Source organism: Eublepharis macularius, chromosome 18 (genome assembly GCF_028583425.1).
Source record: "Eublepharis macularius isolate TG4126 chromosome 18, MPM_Emac_v1.0, whole genome shotgun sequence".
NCBI classification, from domain to species: domain Eukaryota; kingdom Metazoa; phylum Chordata; class Lepidosauria; order Squamata; family Eublepharidae; genus Eublepharis; species Eublepharis macularius.
The window spans coordinates 27,916,330-27,936,021 of record NC_072807.1 but is presented as its reverse complement, the minus strand read 5'-3'; the positions used below and the strand labels follow the sequence as shown (position 1 = coordinate 27,936,021).

General features: G+C 43.6%; 1 protein-coding gene across 1 annotated transcript in view; it reads right to left on the bottom strand.

Annotated features, from left to right (window-relative positions):
- Positions 1-19,692, bottom strand: part of FBN1 (fibrillin 1) — a 205,957-nt gene that overhangs the window by 45,170 nt on the left and 141,095 nt on the right. The window contains exons 35-45 of the mRNA XM_055002220.1: positions 17,321-17,446; positions 14,898-15,020; positions 14,302-14,424; positions 13,294-13,458; positions 12,800-12,868; positions 12,578-12,703; positions 11,499-11,621; positions 9,628-9,786; positions 8,291-8,362; positions 7,361-7,486; positions 2,299-2,421 (exon numbers count right to left, since the gene is read on the bottom strand). Coding sequence (XP_054858195.1) covers positions 2,299-2,421; positions 7,361-7,486; positions 8,291-8,362; positions 9,628-9,786; positions 11,499-11,621; positions 12,578-12,703; positions 12,800-12,868; positions 13,294-13,458; positions 14,302-14,424; positions 14,898-15,020; positions 17,321-17,446 — 1,335 coding nt within the window. The remainder of the gene's footprint in view (positions 1-2,298; positions 2,422-7,360; positions 7,487-8,290; positions 8,363-9,627; positions 9,787-11,498; positions 11,622-12,577; positions 12,704-12,799; positions 12,869-13,293; positions 13,459-14,301; positions 14,425-14,897; positions 15,021-17,320; positions 17,447-19,692) is intronic.

Sequence of the window (19,692 nt, the reverse complement as noted above, 5' to 3'; positions counted from 1 at the left end):
AGTCTCTAACATACTCTCAGCCATTCTTATCCCCTCTGCCCTCTCCTCATCCCAGTTGTAGCTGGATAGACTCGGACAGCTTTGGGAAATGCTGCCCATCCTCAACAATCAGGAAGGGGCAGCAGCTACCAAATCCTTCTCTGAGGACCTCTTTACACCTTACAGAGTACATGAGGTGGGTCCAGACTGTGGTTTCCCCATCCTTTGTCCTGTGTAAAAGTCAGACATGAGTTCTTTTCAGTTCCCCTAGAGAGCACTATTTGGCATGTTGGGAAAACCTACATAGGTTTCCTAGTGGGCCAAATATTGTCCCCCCAGGGCCACCGTAGATCAGGAAAATGGTGAGGGGGGGGGCTGAAGCCACAGTCATAATGTGAACTGGGCATCACATGCAGGAACTGGGGAGAACCTGCAATTCGTGCCTAACTGTTAGATGGGTCTCAGGGTGGAGACATTAGACTCAACCTGTGTACTCTGTAATGTGTAAAGAGGCCATTCAGGCTCATTCCAGCTGGAAAGAGGGAGAAGGACTGGATGGCCTGTGTGGAGGTGAAAGTACAGGATGGGTCAGAAAGATGGGAGTCGGTGAGGAAAGTTGACACGGTATGCCAAGTGGCTGCTTGTGCTGTGAACCGATCCTGCCTGCCATAACTGGTGGGTTGTCCTGCCATTCTCCTCTCTTAATGAAATTAGAAAAGAGAATTGCAAAGTGGATTCTCATGAGGACATTCAGCCTGATACTATTATGGGAAGACTTTTTTGGGGGGGGGGGGTAATCCCTCTCTTATGACACCTAACCTGAGACTCGGGAGATGCGAAGAAGAAACAATGACAGACAGAAGAGGGCGGGGAGCAAGACCGTGCCATGTTGACACCTCAAGTGGCCCAGAGAGCAACTTTAGTGTCCCAGACTGGAGACTTTTTTCTTGTGAGATTTCTTTGGCCAGTTACAGCAGGGAAGCCATCAAAAAGCCCAGTAAACCCCACACCTTGGGGACCAACTTCTGGATCTATCTCAGGATCTGAGGTTTAGACTGTTGTCCTTTAAGATCTAGAAAAGACAGGGATTCGGCCTGGGATAATCTTCCACCTTGCATCACCCGTGTGGTCTAGATGAGCTAGTTCAAGATGGCAGCTATCAACCTACTGGAACTAGTGAAAGCCCAAAAAGTACCAGCAGCCCCACCGAAGAGGCAGCTTCCCCCTGTTCCTCTCCCTACAAAGTTTCAGAATGTGTGAAGGGAGGGAAAACTTCTCCATAAAGAACAGAAGGAAAAAGGAGGGGGGATTTGTGGGTGGGGCGAAGAAGGTGCTCCTAACAGCACTTGCTTCGTGGTCAAAGAATATGGCTGGACTGTAAAGCTAGAGAGCTCTCCACCTAGCAGAGTCAAAAACTGGTCTTGTCTTCCAACCAAGAAGAGGTTCTACTAGGAATGTAGGGATGAGCCAGTATGGTGTAGAGGCTGGAGTGATGGACTAGGATTTGGGTTACCCAGTGCTACAGAAGCTTACTGGGTTACCTTAGGCCAGTCACATACTCTCAGGCTAACCTACTTCACAGGGTTGTTGTAGGGAAAAGATGGAGGAGATGAAAATGATGTAAGTAGCTTTGGGTCCCCATGGGAGAGAAAGATGGGGTATAAAGGAAGATAAATAATAAATAAATGCAGATACTACTCTCTGGATTTGGGGGAAGAAAAAGATACTTTAAAAAACTGATGTATTGTCGAAGGCTTTCACAGACGGAGAACGATGGTTGTTGTGGATTTTCCGGGCTACAATGCCAAGACCACGGCTATACAGCCCGGAAAATCCACAACAACCATTTAAAAAAACTCTTTAAAAGCTTGAATTATCAGCACTTTGAGGTTTGAGCTCTAAATTAGGTAACACACATATTGCTCCATAGATAAAGATCATTCTGCTTATACAAATGCTCCTAAAATTGCTCAAGCAAGACAGTATATTTACCAGTACACTGAGCAAAAGAAATGGCACGTACTATATAGAGGAAAGGGAAAATACTTCATGTTCTCTTGGCTAGGCTCTTGTTGAATTTTCCAAGTCAGAAAAACATACAGTTTAAAGTTAGGAAGTTTCTCTAGCTCAGTGTTTAAAAAAAATCGCAAACTGAAGGTCGAAGTACAAGATGTTGTGCTGGAAATACAAATTCTATCCATGTATCTTCGTACAAGTGAGTTCCATTTCTACATTTCTTTGAGTAAAGACAGTTTTTGTTCTAGCTGTTAACGTAGCAACAAATGGACCAATGGGGCATCAAGGCGAAGAAACACTTACCCATGCACCTGCCCACAGGTGTGAACCGATAACCAGGTTTGCAATCACAGCGGTAGCTACCCGGTGTGTTGATGCAGTCTGCATTTTGTTGACAGATGTGTCCATTTTGGCATTCATCAATATCTGCAGAAACAAAACAGGAAATCCATCAAAGAATGAATTGGGGGGAAAGAATGTGTGTGTCCATAAGTTGATGGCTCTACCCACACACTCACTGACTCCAGAAGAACCTCTGACAAAGGGTAGCCTTACCCAGGCACCACTGAGGCAAGCAGCTTAACTGGGGGCCACGGGGAAAGAAGGGCGAGGCCACACCCAGAGGTGCACCAGCAGCAGCCTCAAACCCTTGCAGGCCTAGCACGTACCTCAGAAGGCAGGCAGGCTTCAAGCAAGCAGACAGGCCAGAGGAGGCGGCCTACAGCAGCTGAGGCCTCCTAGGCAGGCAGAGCAGCCTCTTAAAACTTCTGAGGAAAGTGGGGCAGGAAAAGGGAGGGCCAAGCCAAGGAGGCTATTGGTCCAGATTCCCATCACCTTTGGCCCTCCCTTGAAGAAAGGGCACTGGAGAAGCCCAGGGCCAGTCCATCCTTTATTAGGCCAACCCGGGTAGTGTCCAGCAACAAGGTTAGACCACTCCTGAGCAGCATTTGGAGGGATGGAGGAAGAGAAAGGTCAAGGTGCCGCAATAACCCCCTTCTGAGGCTCAGCCCCAGCTGGACTAAAAAAAAAAAGGGGATGCTGGAGAGCACCTCAGCCCCACAGTTGGCAAATGTTTAAATTATTACATTTTTTTAAAAATACTGCCCTTCCTCTAAGGACCTCAGGGTGACAAGTGAAACTTCACCTATTTTATGAATTTAATTTGACATTAAATTTGCAGCTACCTATGTCTGTTGGAATGTCTGCAAACCTACTTATGGCATTCCTAGGTCCATAGACTTCATTTTCTCCAAGGCACGGTATGGGGTGGTAACCATTCTTTCAACTTAACTTCATAACCATCTCTTTGGCTAGGCTGAAGAGCCACAGCCTGAACTTAACGAAAGCTCAGTTAGTAATAGACCAATGGATAAATATCAGCGGACGGAATCACCGCAATTTGATCAGTGCCTTTACGGGTTCTGTGCCTCTGGTGCCTTGAAGAGCCGGGGCACCAGGAACTCTACTAGATGGGGCATCAGCTGAAGAACGCAGGTGGAGGCCGTGCAGAGAACCTTTCCCTCTGATGAAACATGTGAGCACTACCAGAATTTGGGGCTCTGGCATTTCCACAAAGTGGAAAAAATACAAGGTCCCTTCATACAACATTAACAAAGGTCACGACACTCTTTGCAGAGAGCGCCCCCCCCCACCCAAAGTAATGATTTGACTAGGCAATAACTGAAAATACAAAAGCTCATTTGTGCCACATAAAGTGGATGCAAGGTTACTAACTGTAACTTCTTGTAATTCAGAAGAGTAATTTTTGAAACACATTATTTCTGCTTTTTTTTTTTTAAATTGCAATTCATTATTAGTTCCTAATTAGCATTACTTTTATTTGACCTACTTTCCCTTCCTGCTGACTGCCTGAACGGTACTTTTCCATCTGAAAGCCTGGCCCGCAGTAACAATTTTTACTAAAACTCCTTCTCGGTTTATTACCACAGATGGAGGCACGCCCATTTCAAACAGCTGCACTCTCGTACACAGAATTTGCTACAGGCGAGCCAGGCCCCTTGCCAAACATCACTAGTCAGGTCACAGCGGCTGTGTGCACAGAATTAAAAGCGCAAGGCAATGCTGCTTCAGCCTAAGGTGTCAGAGTTAGACGCTAATCATTTTTCTAAATTACAAGACTTTTTTCCCCCTTTGCTTCTGTGAGCTGATTTAGACATTAGGAAAAGTGAGGAAAGCAGAAGTACAGTTTGCGCAGCTGCTGCGTCTCCCTCCCCTCCTTGAGTTCCAGATGGCTTCTTACAGCATCCAGACCTGCTCTCAGCTGCTACACCTGTGCAAGGAAAACGGCAGTGCTCATTCTAACCCACCCGTTTTTTTTTTCTGATTGGAATCCCAGGGGTGGCAACAGAAACCTGAATGTATGAAAGATTGCAAGGCTATTTCACAAGCATTGCAAAGGTTTGCATACGTCTCAGGTTCCTCAGGAAATCATCGTCACCTTGAAAGTAATTCGCATCTGACTACTCTTCTGAGCATTTACTTTCACGTACTCAAACTAAGGTGATTCACTTGCCACAAGGGCCTGACTCACAGTCATTCAAGTGTTGCTATTACTGGGGAATACGGGAGCTTGGATTCAGCAATGCGAAAGTGGAAACACAAATGCAGTTGTTCTGCTTAGACAAGATCTTGTGTATCACCTAGTGCTTTCTTCCCTATATATTATAGCATCTGGGCATTGGTTGCACAATGTAAGTAGGGATACAGTAATTCTGATGTAGTGCACGTGGCTACTGCAGTCTTTTTCTTGCACTTCTGCTTGCTCTGACACAAGAGCACTAGCACAGGTGGAAATTTCACACTGAATCCAACCCATGAGACAATGGCCATTTCCACACTTATTGCACTTTCTGGTTTTTCTCTGGTTGTCTCTCACACATTATTCAGAAGAGAGCTGAGAGTTCTCCTTGTGGATGTCAACCCCTTACAGCCCGTGTTTGAGCTTACAAACTTTCTGGAAAAAAAAACGGTTTCCCCCCACTATTGCACCCCACCCCACCCCCCAGCTGTATCCTCTGGATTGCTTTTAAAAGAAAAACTGGCCCATGAGCTATAGCACTAAACTGCTGAAGAGGCACCCTACATTTCTTCCCTCAAGTGTGCCCCGCCCATTTTATCGATGGAAATATCTCCTGCCTAAATGACAGTATTTCCATTGGTGGATCTGATCTTGACACAATTTTTGAACTTTATTTAACAGCAGATTTTAAACTCTTTCATATATTAGAAGAGGTAACTGTGGTACAGGAGACATCTCAGGAATTAAAACATCATGGCTTCTCAAACCGAACGGACTCTGTTTTGTGTACAGTTGCTCATAGTGATTTTGAAAACCTCACTAGATCTGTGATCTTTCTTTGCCGTGCGGCATAGAGTGATTCTGCACACGTTGGATAATGCACTTCCAATCCTCTTTATAGATCATTTTGAACGGATTTTTTGTGTGCGGAACAAAAAATCCACCTCAAATGATTGATAAAGTGCATTGAAAGCGCATTATCTAACGTGTGCGGAATCAGCCATAGAGAAGACATGTTTTCTCAAGGCTGATTCACAAAACTAAACCTGTGATGCTTCATGGTGTTTCTGGTTGATGTGCTTGGTGGTTGAGGCTTTGATTGTGCTGGTATGCCCTAGCCAAACAGCATATTCCTTGCTGGGTTTTTCCTATCAGTACTGACTGATGGGATAATTTCATCCTTAAAGTATGGAATGACCAGCGATGGCTTGAAAATTTTAGAATGACAAGGGAAATGTTTAATGAAATCGTCACTACCCTCGCTCCAAGGCTGCAAAGACAGGCAACTTTTATGCAGAAGCTGGTCCTGGTAGACCAGACAGTGGCTGCAGTGATATGGTATTGGGAGAACACAATCTGCTACCGGCAGGTAAGGGAGCAATTTGGGATCGGTTTGCCCACAGCTGCTGAAGTTGTGTTTTGCTATCGAGATCGACCTTCTAAGGAAGATGGCGTGCCTGGGCAGTGAGATTTGCAAGGTGTTTTTTAAAAAACTTATTAGGGATAATATAATATCGATACTGTAATAGTATAGACTAATTTTGGGCCAGTATAAAGTGACTTGTCTGCTTTGCTGCATGGGGATTCCTGTGGATAGAGATTTTTTCCTCTGCCTGTATCTCTAAAAAAGTTAATATTCGTACAATGCTTGAGACTAATCTTTGTAATCCTTCCAAATCATGGATGGATTTGGCAGACTCGGATTCCCGCATTGCATAGGGGCCGTTGGTGGAACACATATTCCTATCTGCTTGCTGGGAGGACGGCGTGACCAGTATGGGAATAGAAAGCAGTTCTCCTCTATCCTTCTACAAGGAACAGTAGACCACACAAGAAGGTTCATTGACAATGAGATAGGTAGGAGCGGGAAAAATCACAATCCTTTCGTGTTTGTCAACTTGGCATTATGTGAGGCCGTGAACACCAGGGATTTTGTCCCTGGCAACCCCACCATTATCCTCACATCAGCGGAGTCTCCATTCTGCTGCTGATAGTGGCCGACGGCGCATATCCAATGCATTGTTGGCTAATGAAACCGTTCCATAAAGGTTGCTCTTGGTATCAGAGGACTCTTGACTATGCTCTTTGTAGCGCCAGAAATGTGGTGGAATGTGCCTTTGAGAGGCTGAAAGCAAGGTGGAGGTGTCTCTCTACATGCCTTACAGTTGCCAAGCACAATGTCACCTCTATTGTCACTGTGTTGTTTTATACAACAATTGTGAGGAGAAGGGGCATCATGTACTTGAATTGAGGGTGGAACCTCCACCAGTTTTTGTCCCTCCAAGTAATGATGCCTTCATCTGAAGTAACAACAGGCCTTTAGAGGATGGAAAGTGGGTGAGGGCAGCACTTGCTAAATGCTCCTCACCCCACACACGTTATACATGCCACTCTTTCCACAGGAAGAAAATTGACTGATGTGAAATGTGGTGCTGGAGGAGAGTTTTATGGATACCATGGATGGCCAAAAAGACAAATAAGTGGGTACTCGATCAAATCAAGCCTGAATTCTCCCTAGAAGCTAAAATGACAAAATGGTGGCGATAGTACTTTGGTCACATAATGAAAAAACAAGATTCTCTGGAAAAGTCAATAATGCTAGGAAAAGTGGAAGACAATAGGAAAAGAGGAAGACCTAAAACGAGATGGCTTGACTCAATCAAAGAAGCCACGTCCTGCAGTTTGCAAGATCTGAGCAAGTCTGTTAATGATAGGACATTCTGGAGGTCTCTCATTCACAGGATCGCCATAGGTCAGAGACAACTTGATGGCACATCACACACGCATTTCCACCCCGTGGCTTGACCTCCACCAGAATCCCCTTACCTTCACAGATGAGCAGTTTGTCATTATAAAAGAATCCTCCTGGACATTCACATCGGAAACTGCCGACCAGGTTTATGCAGACTCCGTTCTCACACACACCAGGGATCTCACGGCATTCATCAATATCTGCATTGGAAAAAATAGAAGTATTTGAAATGGAAAAATATTATTATAATTTAAAAATCACATCTGTTAAGACAGATGGTACTTCTTAAAAAATTCTATATGTTGTCCAATTCTGCATTTTGTGGTACCCCTGACTGCTTTGGATTTTTTTTTCATATGAATTAAAACAAGAAAGGGAAGAAGGGAATTCCCTCTAAGAATACTCTTGGCTCCTTTGCTGTGAATTCCTAAGTTTTATTCCTTTGGGTTTCAGATTTGGAAATCTTGGCTAAGAAACCTTTCCACATTCATAGTGTGTGTGAAAAACAATCAGACTGAACCCTTTCCCTGCTCCCCTCTTTAAACAAAAAGTCAGGCCCATACACATACAGACAAAATTTAATACCCAGAGGAACTGGTGTGAAATGTCAGATAAAAATCTCTGCTTTAGCAAAAAAAAAAAAAGTAAAAGATTCCAGTTCACTTCCAACCCATTGCTAATTGGCAACAATCCCAGAACCTCTTTGCCTTTTAGGACTTATGCTCTCCTTACTGAATCTTGATCATAATGTCTTCAGAATTTTACCCTGCCTTCATCCCAAGCAATACTGATCCCAGCTGCCAGCCAAGAGAACCCAAGAAAAAGACTGGCAAAGCCTGACAAACATGGAGGTTGAATTCTATTATCTTGTTTAGTCTCCACAACTGCCTGGGAAAAGACACATCATGAAAACAATCTCTCCCTCTTCCCCCCCCCCCCCCGCCCTCTAAATCAGACCATATGGAATTTTAAAAAAAGGAAATCTCAACAGAATTTTAACGCACCGACTGGTAACCCTGTATAGATGTCGATGTAAAAGCCAGGCCTCTGACTTCCACAGAGTGTTGAAAATTCATCTGAGAAATGAAGAACAAACATTGTACATTCAACGAATAATTCAGTGAGATTTTGCCTTAGATTGAAGTGGAAGTCAGTTTTTAACCTATGCTTCTCAAGTACCAAGCTTTCCAAACAGTAATCACATTCTTACTAAGCAGTACACTGGTTCTGCCAACTTGTTAGTAAATGTTGTGGGAAGTGGGTCCAAGATCACATGGGATGTCCTTACAGGGGGTATACAGTAACCAAGATTTGCAGAGAGACAGTTACAGGACTGTACAGATCTGTGATCAGGGTAAGGGGCTTACAAATTGGAGTGTGGAGAAAGTGAACTAGTGGGAGGGGGATGTCACTTGAGGTGACTAGGAGTAGCTTTAGGACAAAAGAAAGTACTTCTTCACACTATTAACTTATGAAATTCACTGCTACAGAATGCAGAGGTGGGATAAGACAAATTCATGGCGGATAAGGTGACACCTATTTCTCACCATAGTGACACAAAACCACAATGTTCAGAGGCAGTATTGCCACTGAAAAGCAGTGGCTGGGGAGCTACGACTTTCTGGATTGGAGCTGTAGTGAAATGACACTTCATTTGCTGGTGGCAGCAAAAAGGAACTCTATATGGGCGTGCAGGTTGGAATAAAGGTATAGTGGTCTCTTCAGTGAGGCTGAGCAGTTCGAGACCTGGGCCTGGTGAGTAAATTCCACTCTCTATGGTAGAACTAGATGCCTGCAAGACCCATTTCCCCACAGGAGCAATGAAGGGGAGACGGTGTCCAAGTCTTCAAAATCAGCTTTCCTGTTCTGGAATTAGCATTTTAAAGGAGGAAAAAAAGATGCGGCCATTAAAACACATCTTTCTTCTCCTTTAAAGTGCTGATATTGACGTAGGGAGCCAAGTTTCATTTTGCAAAACAGAGGGCAGTTAAAGAGTTAAACTCCCTGTGGTTTCCCCCACACGGCCCTGATGTAAACTAAGGCTGTGTTAGGTTGCCATTTGCATTTTATAAACAAAATGGAAATGCCTGATCTGCCATGTCTGCTTTTGCCCTATGCAAACATGCCATGTCTCAATTTTTTGCCTCAGCAGCCCTGACTGAAGCTGAATTTTGGAGACTTGGCTAGCACATTTGTGTACATGTACACACAACTTGCACTCAAAACAGCTTTAGGAAATACGGTGTATTAAAAAACCAACAACAACGCATCCTGTTTGCATACAGCATACCGATCGTTGCTCTGTGCCACTCATTCCACTCATAGTTTCTCTGAAACTAACCAGTGCTTGGGATCGGACACTGTTCACAAGGTCTATTCCAGGCTCTTCCAATGTTGTAGGAGCAGCAGCACATCTTTTTGGTCATGTTAAAAAGCAGTTCTCCGTCGCAGGTTTGATTGTCAGCGTAATAATTTCTGTAGCAAACACTCCTCCTCATATCTGCAATGGCAAAGAAACAATGGATGACCAGGCCCTTGTCTCAGCACACATCACAAAGCCTGTTCAAGAGAACCTCCTTTAAGCAGAAGAGGGCTCCGAGTCCTGACCGTGAAGTAAGGTGAGGCAGTTGCCTTATAGTAATGGATTTGGGGTGCCACGAAAGCCAGCACAGTATGAGAGAGACGAATTCATGGGGCAAGGCTGAATGGGCGCTCCCCCATTAATTTCACAGAGCACGCTGATGGAATTTTCCTGAGGTTAGCGATGGTGCTTACAGAGACCTGCCTGTGTGCAGATTTTGAGTGCCATTAACGATGGTGAAGAGGGAGGTATCTCACCTCCTACACAAGAGTTATGCTCTCAAGCAGCTCCCATACATTGCTTGAACTTGTCACGGGACTGTGCTCTGAGGAAATTATCATGCGTTGGTTTGCAAAGTGCTGTGTGCATTTTGCAGTTTTTGAATTTTCAAAGCACCAAAATGCTCTCGCCTGACTTTGTTTTTAAGAAACGGAATAAGCTAAGCATCATTCTGTTCCTTGTTTTATTACAGTAAGACTTTTGTTTCAAGCCTATGCTGATTTTTGCTTTCACTTTGCAGGAGCAGCTGGGAAAGAGGAGTTGGTTGTTTTTTTGGAAGAGACTGTTGAAATTCAGGACTCTTATGTTACAAGCTCACAGCTATTGCCGAGTTATGTCACCATCCATGGGGGAAAAAAAGCCTTACAGTAGTGTCCAAAACCCCATGAATGCCACTTGGTTTCATAACCCAGGACACACTCATCAAAAAGCCTCAAAACCCTTGGCAGCAGCATACTGCTAACCTCAACCAGCCATGGGTTCATATTTAAAATCTTGCTCAATTTGTGATTTCACATCCTTCTGGTGAAACCCTGGGAAGTCGACGGCCTCATGTCTTTGCCTGAGCTTTGCTTAGACATTCCGAGTTCATTTGAGTTTGGAACCAAAGGAGAAATTCAGCAGAGCAGAAGGGACTGGACTGAACTTAAATCAAATGCATCTGCAAATAACAACAATTAACACAATCATGCATGTTCTTGTATGTGTGGATGGGGGGCAATATGCATCTCAAAACAGTGCATGGATTTTGGTGCATAGATTGAACATGCCAATCTTTATCCTGGTATTCTTCCAAGGAAGTCGGTGGCCTACCCTCCTCCATTTTATCCTCACAAGACTCCTAATGAGGTAGGTTAAGTGCAGAGAGCCCAGCCAAAGTCACCCAGTGAGCTTCCACAGCCAGTCGGGGATTTGAACACTATGGAAGTTTTGCCACTAATATTTGACAGAGGAATGATTCAGGACCCGACTTCCCACCATTTAAAGGATTACAAACATCCAAAGGCTTTGCCAGCAAAACTTCCTGGGAAGGTCTGTTCATGGATCAGTGGCAGGAAAACTTAGCCTCGCCAGAGGATGCAAGCGTAACGTTATTTACAGAACAACGCTTTCCATTAATGGTGGGAAGGAAACCGTAAACTCTAGCCAGGCTCCCTGATTCATCAGAAGCCTTATTCCCTCCCTACCCCCACCCCCCCAAAAAAACCATTCTTCTGATGCACGTGAAGAAACAGGACCACATTTTAGTTTTGTATAAACTGGCTTGGCTCCACTGAAGAAGCTCAGCCACTCCGACTGTTGCCAGCTGAGGACAGGCGTGTGAGCCGTCAGTTGGATTGTAAAGCACTCACCCATACAGTTGTTCCCACCGTTGACTTGCATGTAATCAGGAGGACAAATGCAGGTGTAGTTGCCAATGGTGTTGAAGCAAGTGCCGGGCCCGCAGATGCCAGGAGTGGTACACTCATCAATATCTGTAAGGAAAGGACAAGGTTGCAGAAGAGACTGCCTGTTGCTCAGGCTTGCCTAGAAGCCACACTGCCTAATCGCAGACATGGAGAGGCCGACTGTAGCTATGCGGTGAACACAGTTCTGCACGTGCTCACAACAGGCACTCTTTTCTTTATTATTGCATTTGCATTACAGAGTTGAGCCTTATGTAGGTGTACCATTAGCAGCGTACAGTAGTGCCACTGCAATACCAAGTATAGAGCAAGCCACAGCCAGCCTCAACACTGATCAAGTGTCCTCTTATCAAGCTACTTGGGGGCAGTTATGAAGGGGAAATTAAACCGTCACTCTATGCCTATGAGTTCTGGCACTGAGAATAGGCTCTGGGTACGATCCTAGTTAGCAGGGTCTCAGGCTGAGCCCTGAATATGACCACAAATAACTGAGGTGAGATTAGGTATAGGTTTGTTGTTGTGCAGGGCCATATCTGGATAAGAGCTGTCTGTACATCAACTAGAAATATGCCTTTGAAGGGGCACTTGAAGATTAAGGCAGGTGTCTCCAACATGGTGCTAATACGCACCATGGTGCCCACTAAGTGTTCTTAGAAAATATGTGTGGCCAGGTGGGGCTCTTTGTCTAGTAGGGCTTCTGATTGGCCCGTGGAGGTCTGATTGCTTGTGCAGACTGAAATAATGTTATTCCAGCAGCAGCGGCCACCAAAGTGAAACTGCATAATGGTTTGCAATTCCATTCTCCTCTCCTTCATTTTACAACAACCAGCCTGCGAGGTAGGTGAGGCACAGAGAGAGAATGATTGACCCAGTAACCCAGTGAGCTTCCACAGTAGAGTGGGGGTGTGAATTTGAGTCTCTGAGACCCTGCCCCAGTGCTCTAACTAAGACAGCACACCGTTTGTGCCACCCGGGCATTAAAAGCAAGAGTTTCCCAACGCTGAACAGAACACAGCGTTGCTCACCGTCACACACTCGAGTCTCTTCGTTCAAGTAGGATCCGGGTTCACACTGACACTGAAAGCTGCCGAATGTATTGATGCATTTTCCTCCTTGGCAAAGTCCAGGTAGTTCTTGACATTCATCGATATCTATCCAAATGAGAAAAAAGCACCACGTTTAAAAGGATTACTAAAACCGCCACCAGAATGCTGTAATATTAGTAGGGAATCCAAAATACACATTACCTTCCAAAATAACTGTAATGGGATTGGGTCGGAACCCTTCTCCTCCAGGGCACAACTGCTTGTATTCAGCTGAAAAGGGAATACATTTTGTGAATCTGAAATCTTCAAAAAAGATCTGCTGCGACAACTACTGTGCTTATTCTCCTGCCACAATCTTTTCCTAGTAAAATTTCCCAAGACTCCTCAAGTGGGAGAGTCCCAGGCTGAAACAAGAGGCCTCAGATATAGATCTATGTATACACAACCCTCTTCATATAAAACACATCGTTTATTTATGCCAAAACCAAACATAAAGGTCTCCAATAATAAGCAATATTTGTTCACAGACTGTTCTGTATTTTTGTTTTATGCTATATCAAACCTAATGGATTTTTCTACCATAAATAACACAACCATCCAGCAACTGAACACATGGATTATGCTGTGTAAATCATCTAGTTTAGGATTAACACTCTCTAAAAGAGCAAGCAGACAGACACAGATAAGCCACTTACTTGAATTCACAGCTGGGCACTGTTCACAGGGAATTCCCCAAGCTTTACCAAGGGAACAACAGCAAGAGGCTTTGGACACTCCAACCCCAATTTCGTTGCTGCACGCTGTGCCCCCATTGTCTCCTCGAGGTTTAATTTCCAAGTAGCAGTAACCAGAGCGGGTATCTAGGAGGCAGAAGAACCAAGTAAGTGGTTTAAAAATTCTGGGTAATAGCAGAGACCCTGATATAAGCGGCGGTTTCCCATTCACAACTCATAGAACATTTGCTGTTCATATTGTGGCAGTCTTCAGCTTCCATGTGATTCATCAATCTTATTTACACATTTTTTTTAACCCCAACAGTTGAGAAAGTTCAATAGTTTTTGTTACTACCACCACCAAATGAATAAATAAATAAAATCCAGGACAGTTAACATTCAATATCATTCTTATTCACACAATTTTTTTAACCTCAACAGTTGAGAAAGTTCAGTAGTTTTGTTACTACCACCGCCAAATGAATAAATAAATAAAATCCAGGACAGTTACCATTCAATATCCATCCAGTGGACAATATTCTACCAGCCAAAGGAGGCTTCCTCTAACTTCCATAGCTCTTCCATTAGAGGAAGAGCCCCTTAAGCCGGAGAAAGGTTTCACATTTTGTTTCATGGAGTGGCAGGACAGAGGCCAATATTTTAACTGTTCTGTTTAACCTTCCAGATCTTCCTAGAATCATACATATTCTTCCTATGCAGAACAGCCACAGGAGCTATTTAGAAGTACCCAGACTTTTGTCATTGATCTCTTAACGTCAATGTTTTAAATATTAGAATTACTGCAGTTCCCAGAGACCTATACACATTTTAAGATAAGATTTTAAATGCTAAATGTTTTTCTCTATGTCCTTTACTTTTTTATGTTGGATTTAACTATTCTATTGATTGCTAAGGATGTATTGCCATTGTTATGGTCCCTGACCGCAAATAAATTCATTCATTGTCATTGATCAAGGAAATAGTGCTTACCAACACATCCAACACGTGTGGGATTCAGCTCGAAATCTGGAGGGCATTCGCAGTCATAACTGCCTGCGGTATTGACGCAAGTACCGCTGATACAAGTGGTGGGGTCTGCACATTCATTGATATCTGTAGGAAGGGGGGGAAAGCTAACGGCAACTGGAAAATAAGCAAACACCCCCAAGACAGTGCCACAAAAATCTCTGCATGGATTCTGGTAGCCCTTTCAACTAACTTGACTTGACTTAAGCTCAAGCAAAGAATCGGAGACAATGGCTTTCCAACATTCAAATTCCACCTAGTAGCCTGGAAATCACCCCTTCGTTAGCTTCCTACCTTCTAACATGTAGCATTCCCTTCTTTGCTGGCTCACCTAGCAAATGTTTGCAGGGTAGGCATTTCACATTCTCTCTGTTCTCTCATCTTAGAAAAAATTGGCAGTAAAATCCTGAACAGAATTATCTCTTTCTAACACCATCATAGTCAAAGGGCATCACTCTGCTTAGGATTATGCTGTAAAACTCTTCAGTGCCGCTAAAGCAAGCTAAACCTGAGAGGTCAAACAGACCGACGCCAATCGTGTTTACAAAATGCATCTTTACCTGTGCAGTTTCCACCACTTCTGTCCAATTCATATCCAGTTTCACACTGACATCGAAACAAGCCTGGGAGGTTTTGACAAGTCCCATAGACGCAGATGTTTGGAAGTTCACATTCATCGATATCTTTATTAAAAAGGAAGTAGAGACAGTAGTTGCATTGATTATTTTGACCTCAACAACAATCCAATTTGGCGGAGTTCTGTATTCACAAAGTGATGTGCACAACTGGATACAAAAACACCTGCATGATCCTTTAACCAAACAACCCATAAATTGTCACCATGGAAACGGTCCTTCCCTTCCCTGAGTTCCCCCCAAATGGCTGAAAACCTCCAGGAGGAGGGACTTTTAAGTTCACCCATGATTCTGCAAAGGCATCTTTTGCTCTATACCATTTTAGAGAACAGCAAGGGATCATGTGAGGCAAGACCCCCCCAAATCTCCAGGAATTTCCTAGCTCAGAGTTGACAACCCTACTCCTAATGCTTCTCTCTTTCTCTGAAGCACACGATGAAACGATAGAATGGGACCCTCGGCTCCACAGCTCTTCCACTCTTGAGAGAGGGGACGGATCTTGTGTCATTTTGCACAGGCATTTTGCAGAAGGGCAGGAGCAGCACAAGCTTCTCTCAGGGTTTCTGCTTTTTTGCAAAAAATGACAACAGATACCACCCTCCCCACAAGCACACACTCCCCCAATGGTTCTGTGTGTATCAGAGGTCTGGGGGGTGATCAATGGCAACCACAAATAATGAAGTAGGTCCTACGCTTATCCTACCGTTCCACTGAGCAAATTTTATTTTATTTATTTAAATAGCTACATGCCTCCATTCTCTCCGGTTCAAGTTTAAGAGCTTCCTCCAATCTAAACAGCCTTCCTTCGAATTTAGTGCCTCTTCCATTGGAAGAAAAGCCACTTAAGTTGGAGGAAGACTCCTTAGGCTGGAGGAAGGGTATTTGGAGTATGGCTGGATATACCCCAATAACTGGCTGCTAAACAAACCCAAAGTTAAAGGACCCTTCCCTTAAAATATAAGTAATACAGCTGTAAACTAGAAAAATATCCATGATGATACCATGTGGTAGTGAGTAGTGGGGTGGAAATTGTAGAATGTATCTCAGAGATGTTGTGCCTCCCCCTTTTGTGGGACTCCTCTAAGGGCCAAACTAGAAGTGATGAGTTACACTTGACTGGCACGTGAACAGACTCACATGCAGGGGTCATTTCGTAGAAAAAGAGCTGGAGTAACTCATTAGCCTAACTCATTAGCCTATGTCACGCCCCTTGACGTCACCGGAAATGTGTCATTAGCATAACTGATTTGCGTATGCCACACCCCCTGACATCACCTATCCTGGCTGTTTTGGACCCAATCCTGGCCATTCAGGGCCGAAATTGGGCCTAAAATGACAGAAAGTAGCTGAAAATAGCCAAAAAGGGGCCCAAAATGGTCAGGATTGGGCTGCAGATGAATGGGAGAGTGATCCACCACCCGTCAGAGGCCCAATCCGGGCCGTTTTGGCCCCAATCCAGGCTGAAATGGGCCCAAAATGGCCGAGAGTCAGGGGGGCTGGGCCACCTGACATGTGACCTCTTTGGGGAACTGCTGGAACTGCGTTCCTGCACGTTCCCCCTCAAAATGAGCCTTGCTCACATGTATTCCTCCCTGTTCACTTGCGCTCCACCTGCACTCCACTCGATAAATGGAGTGCAAGTGGAGCACAAGTGAACAGGGAGGAATACATGCGAGTCTGTTCACTTGCCATTCAAGCATAACTCGTCACTTCTAGCTTGGCCCTTAGACTCAGCCATCAGTTTAAGAGCAGAGGGGAAAGTGCTGCTCCCAGCACAAGTGTTCCCAAGTTCAATGCTTTCGTTTTTCTTCAGATCGATAAATGAAACACGGTTCTATAGGAATTCTGTTTATTTTAACCCCAGGAACTGTTGTGTGTGTGCATGTATTCTATGTTCACAGCAACTCAAAAGCCCTTGGTACTGCTAGTACACTGGGATGGAGGGATTACTGAACTACTCGTAATTTTGACTCAGTATCTTCTCAAGTTTTGAAACACTTCTGAAGTGCTCCTTGACCACATTTTTAACTGTCACAGCTATAGCTGCACAAGTAAAATCCAGGTTAATTTTAAAAGTAGCAGAAATGAAGGCTGCCAGAAGCACTTTTGCATCTTCAGCCAGGGTAGAAACTAGAAAAGCCAAACGCTCGCAAGTGAGCCTTCCTTATTGTTTCCGTAGGAGATACACCTTTAAATTATGTTTAAGTAAAAAAGCAAGAAACCTGAACTTGATATTCCCTCCGCCTCGCTGTAATTCGATTAATCCTTTAAGAAAACAAACACAGACAACAAAATATAACAGCAGTACAATTGCCAAATTAAGTTGTTTGTCGTTTATGCTGAATTACCTTCACAGGCTTTCCCATCCAAGCTCGGCAAAAATCCCATATCACATTCACAGCGATAACCTCCTGGGGCATTGAGGCACTGCCCATTTTCACAGAGATTCAGGTTTTCTGAGCATTCATCAAGATCTGGGGGGGGGGGGGGAATTGAGAAGCAATCTAGTATAAATGGTCTTTCAGGTATGCAAAGAAATGACCACGTGTAAAGATTAGAAACTCTGCATATATTGCAACAGAAAATAAAACGTGGTTCCGTACACAATTTATCAAAATATAAAGAGAGAGTAGGACTTTGCTGACTTCCAGCAGTTAACATTTGCTGTTGTTAAATTTTTCCATAATTTTTTGAAGTAGCCTAAACGGATAGTTAACAGGAATTAGTAGACTCTCATAGCTGAAGATACTTAGAGATAATTGTTGAAATATCTTCCCAATACCTCTGCACACATGTAGAATTCTTCTAGCTTTGAAACAATGGCTGTTTCCACACGGCTTACCTTGTTCTGAAAAACAGCGAAATCTCGTGCTAAGTTGTGCGAGAAGACGCTGTTATCGCGTCTTCTCGTGTGATAACAGCGTCTTCACATGAGATTTTGCTGTTTTCCAGAACAAGGTAAGCCGTGTGGAAACGGCCAATGTTCCATTAAGCCTTCTCCATCACCAATATACAGCATTAGTTTGCTGTATACAATTTGAACCTTAATAACATGGATATTTCTTTCTGACCTAATCATCATGACTAAGATTGCCCTATATTAAAAAATAATAAACAGAGATAAAGGGCAATGTTGCCTTACCCCACACTGAAACCCAAGTTTTGGAGAAAAAAATGATTAATAGTTGTGAAAGTATATGGCTACATATCAGCTTTATTTCCTAAATCCCGTATGAAAAGAGCATTAAAAACTCAACTCAATAGAAGGCCTTTTCTGTATTCGTATAGCAAAAAGTTGAAGATAACGTTTTATTTCTTTGAGAGGTTAGTAAAACTATTTCTCCAACATTCTATTTTTCCCGTCATTGAACTTGTTTGGTCATCTCTTACAAATACTGCTGACACTCAGACTGCCAATTCAGAAGTCAATATTTTATATTTACTAAAGAGATAGGCTCTGGTCTCTCAGAATCATTTCATCATGAATCATTTAGTATGAATGATTACTACGTTAAGCCTCCAATCAACTCTGTGGAACATTCCCTGCTGTGGTTCTGTTTGAAAAGGAATTTGCTATAATTGCTGCCAATTCTACTGCAAAAGTCTGATAGAATACATGAAGGATTCCATCTGTTCCAACAACATATTGTATTATATTAGTCTAATTTCTCTTATAGATAGTATTACCTTGTTCCAAATGACCTCTGAGTTCTGCTCATAACTAGGGTTGTGCAATCCAGATCTGGGAGAAAAGCCGGATTTTTACCAATCTGGCTAAATCCAGCTTTCCTGAATAAAATCACAGCATTGGAGATCCTATGTGGCTTCGGCCATAGACTGGCTTCTTTCTGTGTTTCTCCCAATTTTTTTTCCAAGGGGGGGAGGCAGATTCAAGAAAGAGGGGGAGTAAGGTTGGGAGAGGAGAATGAGTAGTCAAGCCGTGCAGGCACTTTCTTGTTTGCCTGGCTTCTGTGAGCGACACTGGTTCAGTTGGGCTAAGTTGCAGTGTCCCTTGCTTTATTTTGGTTTGGATAGAATTCTCGGGTTTGATTGAATTCTCGGGTTTGATTCACCTTGGTCAGGAGAGATTCCATCCATTCCCTTGTTTCATTTTGGTTCTGTTGGTCTTCCTCCTGCATCTGTGCCTTTGGCCACTGGTAGTCTTGTCCCTGTGTGTTTCCACCTGAGCGCCTGCTTGGAAACGTTTTCCTCACAGAAAACAATGGAGAGTGGCTGGGTGCACCTTCTTCAGGGGCCCATAGAACTGGACCTGGGATCCAGATTTCCTGAAACTTGGGTGGTGTTTAGAGGACAGTCACCAGTAGGTTCCCAGAAAATTTGGTGGAGTGTATTTGAAAAATGACCCCCCCCCAGCCCAGATTCTCCCCCCATAGGAAATAATGGCCAAATAAATCCAGGATTCTGCGATCTGTCTTAAACAGATCAGAGAATGTGATCAGATTTCATGAATTCCAGATTTTTTTGAGTTTCCCGAAACTCATATCTGGATTTCCCAAATTCTTGTGTGTGTGTGTGTGTGTGTGTGTGTGTGTGTGCGCGCGTGCGTGCGCACCCCTACTGATAACAGTGGAATTATCTTTTTCAAATATTTGCTAATATCTGTCCTTTGAGAATCATCTGTTTTATAACATTTACCAAAGCATACAACAAACTCTTCAAATATATCCTGTTGTAAATAAGATTATAAACTTTTATTACT